General features: G+C 35.3%; 1 protein-coding gene across 6 annotated transcripts in view; it reads left to right on the top strand.

The window, feature by feature from the left end:
• The window catches only part of RGS7 (regulator of G protein signaling 7), a 290,217-nt gene that overhangs the window by 145,613 nt on the left and 131,869 nt on the right, over window positions 1-12,735 (top strand). For all 6 annotated transcript variants that reach the window (XM_064509374.1, XM_064509369.1, XM_064509372.1 and 3 more), the window contains one exon: window positions 8,355-8,451. In XM_064509374.1, coding sequence (XP_064365444.1) covers window positions 8,355-8,451 — 97 coding nt within the window. The remainder of the gene's footprint in view (window positions 1-8,354; window positions 8,452-12,735) is intronic.

The raw sequence follows: 12,735 nt of genomic DNA, 5'->3' as shown, positions 1-12,735 counted from the left end.
CTGCATGTACTTTGTATAAGCTGACCCAGTCCTTGTTTTGCATCTTCAATAAAAATGTGTGCTTGTGGTTTCCTCTCCTTCAAAATATTAGCCTCTGTACTGATCAGGTTACCAGAATTCTGTTTTGCCTTTTCCATTGAATTTGGACATTTTGCTTTTTTCCTCCTTGGGGAAAAAAGCTCAAATCTTTTGAACATTTTTACAACATTGTTTTGAAAAGTCCATTTGGGGTCATTGAGATAAATTTCCAGTTGAACTTGTCTGTTTCTAAAACGTACAGGAGAATCCTTTGTGAATGTGAGGATCCTCCTACTACGGATAGTTAGTACAACTCAGGAAACATCTTGGCTTTAAAGAGCATATTTTTAAAATATATATTTTGCCTAAGAAACATTCTTTCTATTCCTGATAGCACTGTTTAGAGGCTCAAGTCATGCCCTAGGAAATTGATAAATACTGTTTATAGTACTAGCTGCTTTTAAGAATGCATACTTTATTCGGAATGAAGTACTCTCACGGAAATACCTATCATAGTATAAATACTCTTTCACCAAGACTTCCTTCATCAAGCTTTCTTTCCTTCTCAGGTACCCATAGTGATGCTTTCTTTTCCTCTGTCATTCTAACTGATGTTTCTCACTCATGATGGAAATCATGATTTTATTGAAAGAAAAGATACAATTTCCAAAATTATCATTCAGTGGTTTCAGAATTTCACCATCTGGATGAGTTTTCTAACTTTTTTGGGTAGGCTTCCTCTGATTTGTTTATGCCACAGTAGAGTGCAAGTTGCATTTCTAATATAAAGTTCCAAGAAAAATAAATAAACTGAATTTCTTTTTAAAATCTATTTGGAATTTAGACATGAGAACCATTCATTTAAAGCGATATCTTTTGCATCAGTGCATAAGTTTTTGTATTCTCTGCATCTGATTATAACATTTTCTAAATATACTGTTTTGCTTCCGGCTTGGAAAGGCCCGAATAAAAATGAATTATGACATATTAATAGTGTGAAATGATATTAAAGAATATTTGAATTCTTTTTCAAGTGGTTAATTTTAAAATTGCAATCTTTGTCCATACTTACTAAGATATTGTGTTTGAAATTGCATTTTCTTGAAGGCCAGGGAAGTGGATTTCCCACTTAGCCAATTTTTTTGTGTATTGTGTTTTCTATAACATTTTCTTGATTCCAGAACTCAATCGGTATGATATATTCTCCCAGTTCTTATGTTTTTCCTTTAATACCAATTAAATAGCTCTTAGAAACTATTTCAGTTTGCTGTTCACTGTTCAGCCATTTAACATTCATGTAGATGCAGTGGACTGGATGTATGTTCTATGTGTTTAGATACAGAACTCTCAATTGAAACAAAATTAAATCTAAGTGAAAAAATGGAAGTGATAGCCTGCAATCTGCAATAGGTGTTGTGGGTTTGTTGACATACTTTGGTAACTGGCGCGCTAAGTTCTTCGAACGGTACACTGACATGGGAAGTTACTTCCGCTATTTTAATGATTAAGAATAAAGAAATACTTTTGGTAAACTGCAAGTTTAATAACATGTTTTGAGGTTCAACTTACCCAGAAAAGACACAGTAAGAAATAAATCAGGTGAAACTGTAGAGTGGTGGTGAAAATTGAATGTTTTTGGTAGGTTTCTGATTTTCTCAGTGTGTGAGGCAGAGAAAAGAGACAGATAGAAAAGTCTCATATCACCTTGAAAAATATCTAGACATAAGGTTATAAACCTTGATTAAAATGTATAGCATGTTAGTGCATTGAACCACTGGCTCAACAACAGCAGTCTCAGGGAAGAAAGAGAATAAATTACTGGCCCAGAACACGATCTCCAGAATGTACTTTTGTGGTACCTTCAAGCTTTTCCATTCAATATTGTGCTATTTTCTTTATTCCATCTGAGTTGGGGTTTAGCATTTATACTTTATCTAGAGATCACTGAGAGCAGTAGCTTCAAAACATGCCATGCAATTATAGGTTAATCACAAGAGGTCAAAGTACATTTTTAATTCATACTTCTTCCAAAAAATGTGAAAAGGATGTGAAGCAAATTCTATTTCAGCAGACTATTTATATCAAACTTTTATTTGAGCATTTTTAATGCTGAAAATGTATTTCTTACTCAGATACTCTCCTCCGAACAACCTGTTTTAAAAGTAATTTCATAGAAAATTCTTTACAACACAGTGGTTATTGACATCTGAGCTGCCAATAACATAACTGATTTTGAATATTCTATGTAGTTTCAGCAAATTTTACCTAAAGACTGTGCTTTTTTTCCTCTTCGGGAAGAAAAAAGAAGGGAATTCCCTCTAAGAAGGGATTTTTTTTCAACAGCTTTATTATTCTATAGCTCAGTACTTGTTTCTTTTATGGCAGTCTGCCTGTGTCCCTACAAGCCTATGTTTGTTAATTGTTCCTAGAATTCTCCGCTTGTCCAAGGATTTATACTCATAATTCTGTGTAACTGTTCTAATGGGCAAGTCCACAGGAATGAAAAGCAAGGAACTACTTTTATGATTTGTAATAAACTGCAAAGAATTCTCAATGCAACCTTGTTTTTGTTGACTGAGCATTTTAGAGGCAAAAAGTAATGTAAGAAAACACTTAAAATTACTATTCCAAAAACACAGTTCTGAATAAGTGAAGTGTGCAGAGTCTGTCATCTTGATACAAGTTCGCTGGCCAACAGATGATACTGATGGCAGGGACATGCGCAGTGGCACCATTTAATCCGATTAGGATAAACTCAGGTCTGAATAATAATAGCACAGAGCTGTCATCGATTTCCAAGTAAATTCAAAATGGCCTAACTTATTTTTAACAAATGAAGAAAGCTTGCCCTGCATTCATTTAATGTTAAGCGCATGCCTATAGCATATGTAGTACCACCCTCATTTTGCAACCAATCTGGAACATTGTATGTGTGCTATTTCTGATATAGTACAAATAAATAAGGCAAATAAATTCAGATCTTAATTGCAGATTCACAAATTGATAATTACAATATAGGCATAAGAGTGACAATAGATCATGCTTCATGTTACAGTTTCGCACTACATATGAAATGAAGCTTCTTTGGACCTGCAAAAGTGTTCTGTTTGAGGAGAGATGGCAAGCTATGTGCTCCCACCAATGGCTCCATACTTAAGAAAAAGGAATATGAGGCAGAGATGTCAGTGTTTATATATATATATATATGTATGTATGTACGTATGTATGTATATGCATCCCTTTAATATGTACCCATTTAATATGATTAGGAATTTTCATACTGATGTCATTGATTTTACTATTTCAGATAATTACTGCTGCAAATACAGGTTCTAGATAGGATCTGAAACTAGTCTAAAAACTTGTCTTCCCATCACAGGATATGTTACTCTCTAATTTAATGCTCATCAGAAAGTACTTGTGGCAGCTTCCCTGTTTTGGCAGACTGGAGAAATAATATTGGTCTAGAAGAACTACTGACTTTTAGCAGGCTCAGATAATTCAAGTATGTCTGTCATGACCAGCTTGGGTAATCTTACATATTTTAAGCCATCATTCAGTGTTGTGCTTTAGTAAAAAATCAAAATGTATTTTTCTGGAAATATGAGTATTTCAACTTTTTTTTATCCGAAATAGGAACGAAGAGTTGAAATAACCCAGTTCTGCATGAATAGAAAAATGCTAAAATCTTTCATATAGAGATGCCAAGCTATTTCATTTCTACATACTTCATTTAGAAAAGGAGTTGTCAGCACTCCTGACCTGAGATGATTTGCTTTAGTTTGGTGCACAACACTGAAAGATTTGCTCTGGAGAGCAGTTTGCCTGGATCTGTGCTTGTCAGTACAGCCTCATGGGAGTTGTAGTGCCTGTGTTTCATGCTCTGTTCTCCTCTGTTGGGCAGAACGAGTGACGAGCTGAACAAAAGTGCCGTGATTCACGGGTTTAGGCAGCTCTCAGGTGGCACCGTGATGATTCAATTAAAGCAGGAGATTGCAATGAATCTTGGCATGTTTAGTCCAGGCAAAGAGCAGCCCACATGGGAAGAAGAATGAATCTGAGGTACCTGAAGTGCGTCTCTGCTGAAGTAGTCTAGCCATTCATGTAAAGATACAGATTTTTCCCTCATGGAACCACAGTAGAATACTTTCTTCCAAGTTTTCTGTATCCTGAGCATTTGCAGGCTTTTTAGCTGATGGGAATTTTGACAGAAAATTTCGTAGCAGCATTGCCTCCGTGTGTGAGAGAGAGAATATGTAGTACAATGGAATTTTAGGAGAGGGATATAGCAGAAAGGAAGAACAGTATAGGTAATTCATTACAAATGTAATACTAATGAGATGAGAATATTTAGTTATTACATGTTGGAAAACAAAAAAAATGGCCATTAGCTTGTAAAGAACCTTGCAACTTCCTCCCACACTTCCCTTTTTTTTCTTCAGCCCAAGGTGCTGCATGCATCTGTCAGTGTGTGTAGGGCTAGCTGTCAAAATCCTTCTGCAGGCTGCTAGTTGCCCTGGGACTTTCTAATGCATTTAAGTATGAAAGAAGACAAGAGAAGAGAAGAGAAGAGAGGAGAGGAGAGGAGAGGAGAGGAGAGAGAAGGAAAGAAAAAAAAGAAAAAAGAAAAGAAAAAAGGAGAAAAGAAAAGAAAAAGGTCTAGGGAAGCTTATTGCATAGTGTAAGGAATTGTTACACTTGTAACAAGTTTGGATCAGAGATAGTGTTCACATTAGGCAAGAGCGCCTTTACCCTGTAGCCTTTCTCTTACAGGATCTTGCTATCATCTTTCTCTTTTGCTTCACATAAAATGCATTGTTACTGTTGTCACAGAGTTAAGTCTCTGAAATACGTCGGACAGAGTCCTCGTATGCCAAGATCAAGTCTTCAAATTCTCTTCACAAGGAGAAAAGAAGTGAAGTTTTAAATGATAATACTATATTTTAAGTTTGCTTTGAGTTGCGTGTGCATCCCAAGGTTAGTGAGGCTTTTGGGGGATTAGAATTCACTCACTGTAACAAACAAAGGGCCAATTATTTTAAGCATACAGTTATTTGAATAAACTTCTGTAGAAGCCTTGCATTACTTTCACACAGTGATGACTGAAAAGCAGCAAGAGAGATGCTTATGTAACTGCCTTTTCTCATGCACATTGAGCTTTGTTTGCAGAGTCATCAGGAGGCAGTTGTGCTTTGTGGCATTCCTTTTTTTTATTATTATTTTTTAAAGAAGGTTTAGGGCTAAAAAAGATCCCAATGTACTGTCAAAGCCAGTCAGATTTAGCCAGGTAAGCAGATAGTAAAGGAACCGTGAAAACATAATTCTAAGGCAAAGTGAGGGAGCTTATATTTCACTTATAAGCATCAAGTCAGGTGACTTAGAAGCAAACAGTGACACATCAGGAAGGAAAATTACTGTATCAGGCAGCAGCTTGTGTTTCCCAGATTAGACTTCTTGAGCAAAATTAGACGAGGATTTTATTTTATCACCCTAATTAAACTATTCTGTCCGTTTCATTGTTTTAGTTCATTGTTGATGAATGGTGGCGAAGCGCCTTGAGTGCTATTTCCCAAATATAATTAAATGAGGACTTAACGTTTTGCAGTGGAAGAGATTGTACATTTGCTGAATTTAAAGCAGACAAAACAGAAATAAGGACTACATATACTAGAAGTTCAGCTGTGCACGTACATATGTTGGATTAGATGTTTTTAAATCTTTAATTGGAGTATTTTTTTATCTGCACTGCTTTTTCTTAAGTTCTTATGTTTAACATTAAGATGACTGCAAAACACAGGATTTTTTCTTTTTGTGCAAAGTAAGACAAGGCAAATAAAATTTTTTAGTCTGACTAATCACACAGAGAATCCCAGGTCTACTATAACTAATTAGGAGTCAGGTGTTGTGTTATATCTTGTTTCAGAACATTCCCACTTATTTATACAGTAATCTTTGTACACTGAATGTACAAGTCAGTTCTCAGCTACGATGTGTGGGGTGTAAGCTGCCTTCGGCGTAGAAGGTATTTGCTGCTAACGTGGAACAATACTCTGAGCTAGAAGGGAAGGGGAAAGTGTAATTTTGCAAAGCAGCCATCCTAGTTCTCACTTTGCTAATGAAAACGAGAGAATTCCCCCAGAGCTACCTGAGTTAGGTCTTCTACACTTTAGACTGAGTCCGTAAATCAAGTTTAGGAAAACATGTGAATGTTGGTTAACATTTTATTCCGTATGCTCTCAAAAGACTGATTAGTGAGAGCACTAGGAATGCTACACCTGGCATGTTTGCACTGTTGCGCAGTCCCGAGAGAGGCAATGGCATATCATTCCTTGTAACACTGTGTTCCAGATCTGGGTCCTGCAATTGTAGTAATCCTTATTATAATGTAAACACACCTTTATTATGTTGCCTTAATATGAATTGTCTTCTAAACTCTGTCCCAGTGTAACATAGTTATTCACCCTGTAGTTCCAGCAGTACTCCTGTAACCTTGCTCTATATGCATGGAACTTATCGTCAAATTTGCTTTTATTTCTGTACAAGATCCATAGAAAGGTATTCACCTGAATCTGAGTTGATTTCTTTTTCAATTAGGAGCTTATTAGGGCGGGCTCCAAGTTGAATTCAGAAGGTGTTGAAACAGGCCTTTACTTACTAAATAGTTAATAAATGTAAGGACAGATTTCATTTCATATATAACAATTTGTCTACTTGACAATTTCTTCAGTACATTGTTGATAGCCTTTTCTATTTAAATAATTAAAATTCCATGGCAGACAAAAGTCATGAACGGACTCAGTATTTGATTAATGATTACAATGAACATGAGTTCCTTTCTTCAGAATTACATTTGTATATTCTGTAATGATGAGCAATAGACTCAGACTTCCAAATCTTGCTCTGTGCTGTACTAACTATCTAATTTTGGGATGTACTTTTTGTGTTTAACTGTGGCACTGGATTTGTGTTCCTTGGGTTGTTGATATACTCTCATATGTAGATGGAGCATATGAACCTCCAGACATTCTCTGTACAAATGTTTTTTTCCATGAAGAGTGGAATTAATTGATTTTGTTTTTATTTTTGGCATTTTTGAAATTTTTGTTCTTCAATCCTGTATGCGCCACTCAGGGTCCCAACTCACTCCCCCTTTCCTGACTCCATTCTGACCTCTCCCTGGGCAAATTAATTCACAGTTATAACCATCTAATGCCATATGTATGTTGATTTGAGTCATGTGGCTTCTGCAGAAAAAAGGTGCGCGACAGAATTTTGTCTGATGTTCACTAACTTTTTTCAATGCCATTCAGCTATAAACTTTTAATGAAATGTGTAGGAATTTAGATTGGGGAACAGAGCGAAGATAGGACAATGTTTTAAGATTTGACTAATAAAATAAAAGGCATAGTCTTGCAAAGACCTATTTTTTATGGAGTTTGTTGGTGGCTGAAGGAATGAAGAGGGGTGGTGTAACTCATTTTATCAAATTGCATTTTATATTGTAAGAAGCTAGATATTTGGAGAACGATGGAACTTGCCCAATCGGTACATTTCAGTCATCAAATGTGCAGGAATAAAAACTGGCCTTATCTGCCATTGAGACCAACTTCTTTGCATCCTACAATAAAACGGCTTGCTCATAGTTCACATGAAACTGAAAGGCCTTTGGTTTGGGTTTGAATTACAAAAGGTACAGACCAATTTAGCCTGCAAAACTGAGTTGGGAAAAAGTAGCTAATACATGTGAAAGTATAAAAGAATATAATAAAAAGATTTTAAACATTTTTATACTCACCCCATTACCAATAAAAAACCCTATGTTTCTGGCTCTACTGTCTCCAGAGATGCCAAATTGCACCATGTTGTAATTTCTTTTTTCCTCTTCTCAAAAGAACAGAGGGAATTTTTGCTTTGAACCTAAAAGTTCTACTTTTGTTTTGAACAGCCATTTTGAGAACTGTATCAGTCATCTAGAAGACTGCATGAGTCTGTTTTGCTTTTATGTTTGGTACAATACCAATAACAATCAAATGTGAAGTTTTATATTCAGCAATAGTTTTTTAACTACTTTGAAACAAACACCCTCTGTTCTTCCTCAGTATTTCTTTCTCAAGAGACTTTGGAGCATAAACATTGCTTTACTGCTGTCCGTGAATGAAAAACTTCCAGTTTTTTATTCTGTTCAATAAAAATAGACATTATCAACTGAAAAAAAATTACAACAGTGGACCTTTCATTCCAAGGTTGATCTAGGAGTTCTTAGAGAATTTTTTTTTAGGAAATAATTCTGGATTTCTTTATTCTTTCTTTCTTTTATTTTTTTTCTCTGTGTTCAGATGGAAGACGTCATAGCCCGCATGCAAGATGAGAAAAATGGGATTCCTATTCGTACAGTCAAAAGTTTTCTTTCCAAGATCCCCAGTGTCTTTTCTGGTAAGAGTCAAAGTAAATTTCATACTATCTAGAGCTCCCTCTCTACCTGATGTAAAGGGATGTTCAAACAGCAAAGATGTTTAGCAGAGTGCTATGGGGAATCCACAGTCATCTGATCTGGAGGAGTCATTGACTATCCTTTGAATACTTTAATAATAGAAATTTTTGGCTAATGAGTATATTTCTCACATTGGAGTGGGTTTTTACACAGATATTTTGGTACAGTAAGTTAAACCAATAGCATACTAAATTTACTGCAGAAAGTCAATTATCCGTAGATGGCAGTATTTTTATTGCAGAGTTTCTGCATTTCAGATCTAAATTTAATCTGTTTTCATGGCAAGTATAATGAGTTTAGTCTATAGGGCAGTATATGAAAATAAGAACTGCCATAGCAACAGCACAAAAGGAAAATCGTAGTTGCACTCTGTAACTGATACGGAATTGTGGTTGAAGACCTTCATTACAACATTTTTAAACTGCTTTTGTAGTTAACTGCCTGTGCCCAAGAGCTGAGACTGAGGTGTCTATGGTGATTTGCAAAGCATCTGTGAACTTCATAGTTGATTCAAGTCAGTATTATGAAATGCACAGAAATCTGTTAATTTATTTTTAATTAACTGATATAATATCATTTCTATATTTGTTTACATATTTATATTTTTTTTACATTTTTGTATCTGTGTATATGTGTATATATATATTTTAATGCTACCAAGGACTACAAAGTTCCTTTGAAATAGATGCCGTTGTTGAACCTGTGTTTCCCATACTTTGGTCAGCCTTGTAAACAGTTGCAGTTTTTGCGATGGAAAAGGTAGTCTTTACATAGAAATGTACTGTCCAGAATAGCAAGAAGAATTCTATACTTTAATTTTCAACTTTCAGAATGCATTTGCTAGTGATTAAGTCTAGCAGAAAGAAAGAAGGGTCTTAAGAAAGAACAACACTCTTCATGATTTTAAAAACTGCTTATACAAAAACTAGTCTATGAAGAATGGACCTTTATTTCCCATAAGTTAGTACAGCATGGCATCCTATTATAGGGTCCATATTAATTATAAATTATTTTTCTATGCCTTATATTGTGTGCTGTGGATTCAAAATTGGACAGACTATCATAATTTGCCTAGCAGAAGACATTACTTCCCAAAATGTTTTTTTTACTGGAATAGACAACATACAAGGTTGTGCTAGAACATATATGTGTGTGTGTGTGCGTGTGTGTGCGCGTGTGTGTGTGTAGATGTAAATATATATATATATCAATACATAACATTCAGTGATGCAACAAATTCTTTAAATAATATGAGGCATTAATTTCAACAACTTTAGGTGGGAAAGAAAAAGCATAGCTGTGTTCATTTCCGTCTTTCTAGATTTTCTCTCTCAAATACTATGGCAGTAATTTTCACTACACGTGACTAAAGCCCCCACCAAAACAGCACAACCGTCATTTTACTTAGCTTCTACTTTCCTGTCAGTCCTCACTGTTACTTGTTTTCACTTTTTGTGGTGCATCCTCTGCCCTGGGCATTATGTGAAAGCTGATGGGCTGAACACTTGACTTTGTAAAATTAATTAATATATATATTTAGAAAAAAATATATATTGATATGGCTCTGTCTTCTGGGTGGAATCTGAACTCTTCAAAGCTTCCTGTTGACAGTAGTGAGTTTTTTTCAATGTGCTTAGTGTTTGTGTATGTGTAATGAGTGCATCTTGGCTCAAATTCAAAACTTTTTGTTGCTATGAAGCATTAGGACGCTTGGATAAAGATCATGATGGTAATCATGAAAATGTTCATGCGTGCAGATTTCTTGTACAGCAGTCATTGATAGGTTATAATACTGTTAATACCCACAGAAGCATCCATATGAGAATGCCCAAATAAAGAAGGTAAAATTCTTTAGTTAGAAAGTATACATACATATTTCTTAAAAATATATATTATACACAGCCAGATGTGCAGAATTATGTCCAGTAGAAATTGGAATGAAATTTTACATCTATTTGTTTGTGGGGAGAAGCAAAACCTGTATGTCTACCACAGTTAAGTCATGCTCCTGCAAGGACTTAGGCTCATGCTTATGTTTATACATTAGAAAATTCCTATGAGAATCATTTAAATAACTTGTAAAAATTAAGGTAAATCTGTAAATGTCTGTAAGATTAGGTTCTTACAGGCTAACATTATAATTACCCTGTTATAAAAGCAGGAGAGATATTTTTATTTCTGTTTACTTGTACTTCACACTACTGATTCCAAAAACAGTAAGCGAAAGACTAGTTCAGACATCATTGACTTTTTAATACCAAATTACTGGCCATATCCTTTTAAGGTTTGAATGCATTAGCAAAGTCAGCCTGGGGAACAGTATCTGGATCTGACCTTTTAATAGAATGTTGTGATTCTAATAAATAGAATGATGTGATTATATTATCTCATTTACTGAGTCATTCCTTAAATGTTTTTACAATCAAATATCCACACAGAAAAACATTTCAACTACAGATAATTCTAAATAGGCTGTACACATTGTTGTACTTCAGAAGACCACAAAAACAATGGTAAATTAAAGATTATTTCACCCTGTGAAATTCTGAGAAATAGATGAATGATTTAGTTTTATACTTCGTGTGCTCATATAGAGCAAATTGGTTGCTTAGTGTTGACATTTGTCACATTTGTTTTTAAGTGAGAACAAGCTGCTTGAATTCAAACTCACCATTTTTGTTTGATTTCTTTCTTACAATCTTTCAAAAATAAATCACTTAGGTGGCTTTACCTGATTAAAAAAAGCTTAAAACGAGTTTGGAAGGTATTTGATAAAAAAACCCACAAAACTACAGATGTGTGCTAATTTCTATTCATATTTGTGTTCACATTTAGGAGTGTATCAGATTGACTGTAAGCAACAAATTTATCTATGGTGTGAACTCACTGGAGTAGGTGAATTGCAGAGTAGTTTGGACAATAGCATTCAAGTCACCTGAGTTCGGGAGGTGAAACGGTTTATGAAAAAAAATCACACATGGACTGAGTTCCCATATGCCTCATATGCCAAAATGCAAGTCTCTGGAAAGAAGGAAGTAAAAACAATGCTGCTATTTTACCCTGATTCTGTACTTTAGTCTTTGGTGCAGAGAGATTTTTTCAGGTTGTTACTAATATTAACGATGTTAATGATACTCATATGAGTTCTTCTGCTAGATAAAATAACTGCAAATAACTGTGGTTAACAACTTAGTGTGTTACAAAGTGTATAACAGAAATGGTGGGGCATCTTATATATATTAGTAAACAAACACTGAAGAGGGAAAAACGCATCCTTTGCTAGTTTCAAGTGGGATTCAGCATGAGAGACTCAGTGAAGTGTGCCCTTGGGTACTGACTACTCTGACCTTTACTTGTGCTGCCTGCAAACCTGTTGTGCTGGTCAGCAAACATTTGTGGTGCATTTTACTAGTGTTGTGACAAACGAGAACAAGCACTGAACACCCCAGAATGCTTCTGCACTGTAGCTTATTGGGTCTGATGAGCTAATGGTTTCATTGCACTCAAAGCTTATTTTACACCAAGATTTTTATGATTCGCTGTTGCAGAACAGATATTCCACAGTCTCCATGCCAGCTATTTTTTTTATAGGAGTCCAAACCACTACTACAAGTGTCTTCTACTTTTTTAATAATAATTCCATACTGACTCATCCTGACGCCATCTGAATGCCTTCTGGGGCCATTGTCACAATATACTGTATGCCTATTAGGATTTCAGCCAAAAATGGTTTTTTTGTAACAGACCGTAGCCTGTACGGAGTCTTGCTGAATCACCTCATCCAGCCAGTGCTTATGAGGATAACTTCAATTAAGTCTTTGAATTGAGAGAATTTACACTGTGCTGTAGCAGATGGTCTTTGTAGTGATGGTTCACCACAAGCTGAGTCACCCACAATCTTACTTGCAACTAGGCTCAGAGTAGGTGCAATAATTAGATGAATATGCATGAGTGAGTATCTTTGTAGACAACAGGTTAATATACTTATGTACTCTTGTACACTACTGGCTGAAACCGGATTTGCTAGATTATATTTTAGGTCCTAAATGGTCACTGTTAATGGAAATTCTGTTGGAAATTGTAATACTGTTTTAGTCTGACTGCTTAAGAATATACGCAGCATTATGGCGTAATCTAACATTATTCAAGGAATAGCTTCCTCTCTTTGAGAGCAGAATAATCTATTTTTATTGTGGATAGTATAGTCTACTTACCACCATGTACAT

Source organism: Dromaius novaehollandiae, chromosome 3 (genome assembly GCF_036370855.1).
Source record: "Dromaius novaehollandiae isolate bDroNov1 chromosome 3, bDroNov1.hap1, whole genome shotgun sequence".
Lineage (NCBI taxonomy): Eukaryota > Metazoa > Chordata > Aves > Casuariiformes > Dromaiidae > Dromaius > Dromaius novaehollandiae.
The sequence above is the reverse complement of the archived record's forward strand: the minus strand, read 5'-3'. Positions and strand labels throughout refer to the sequence as shown.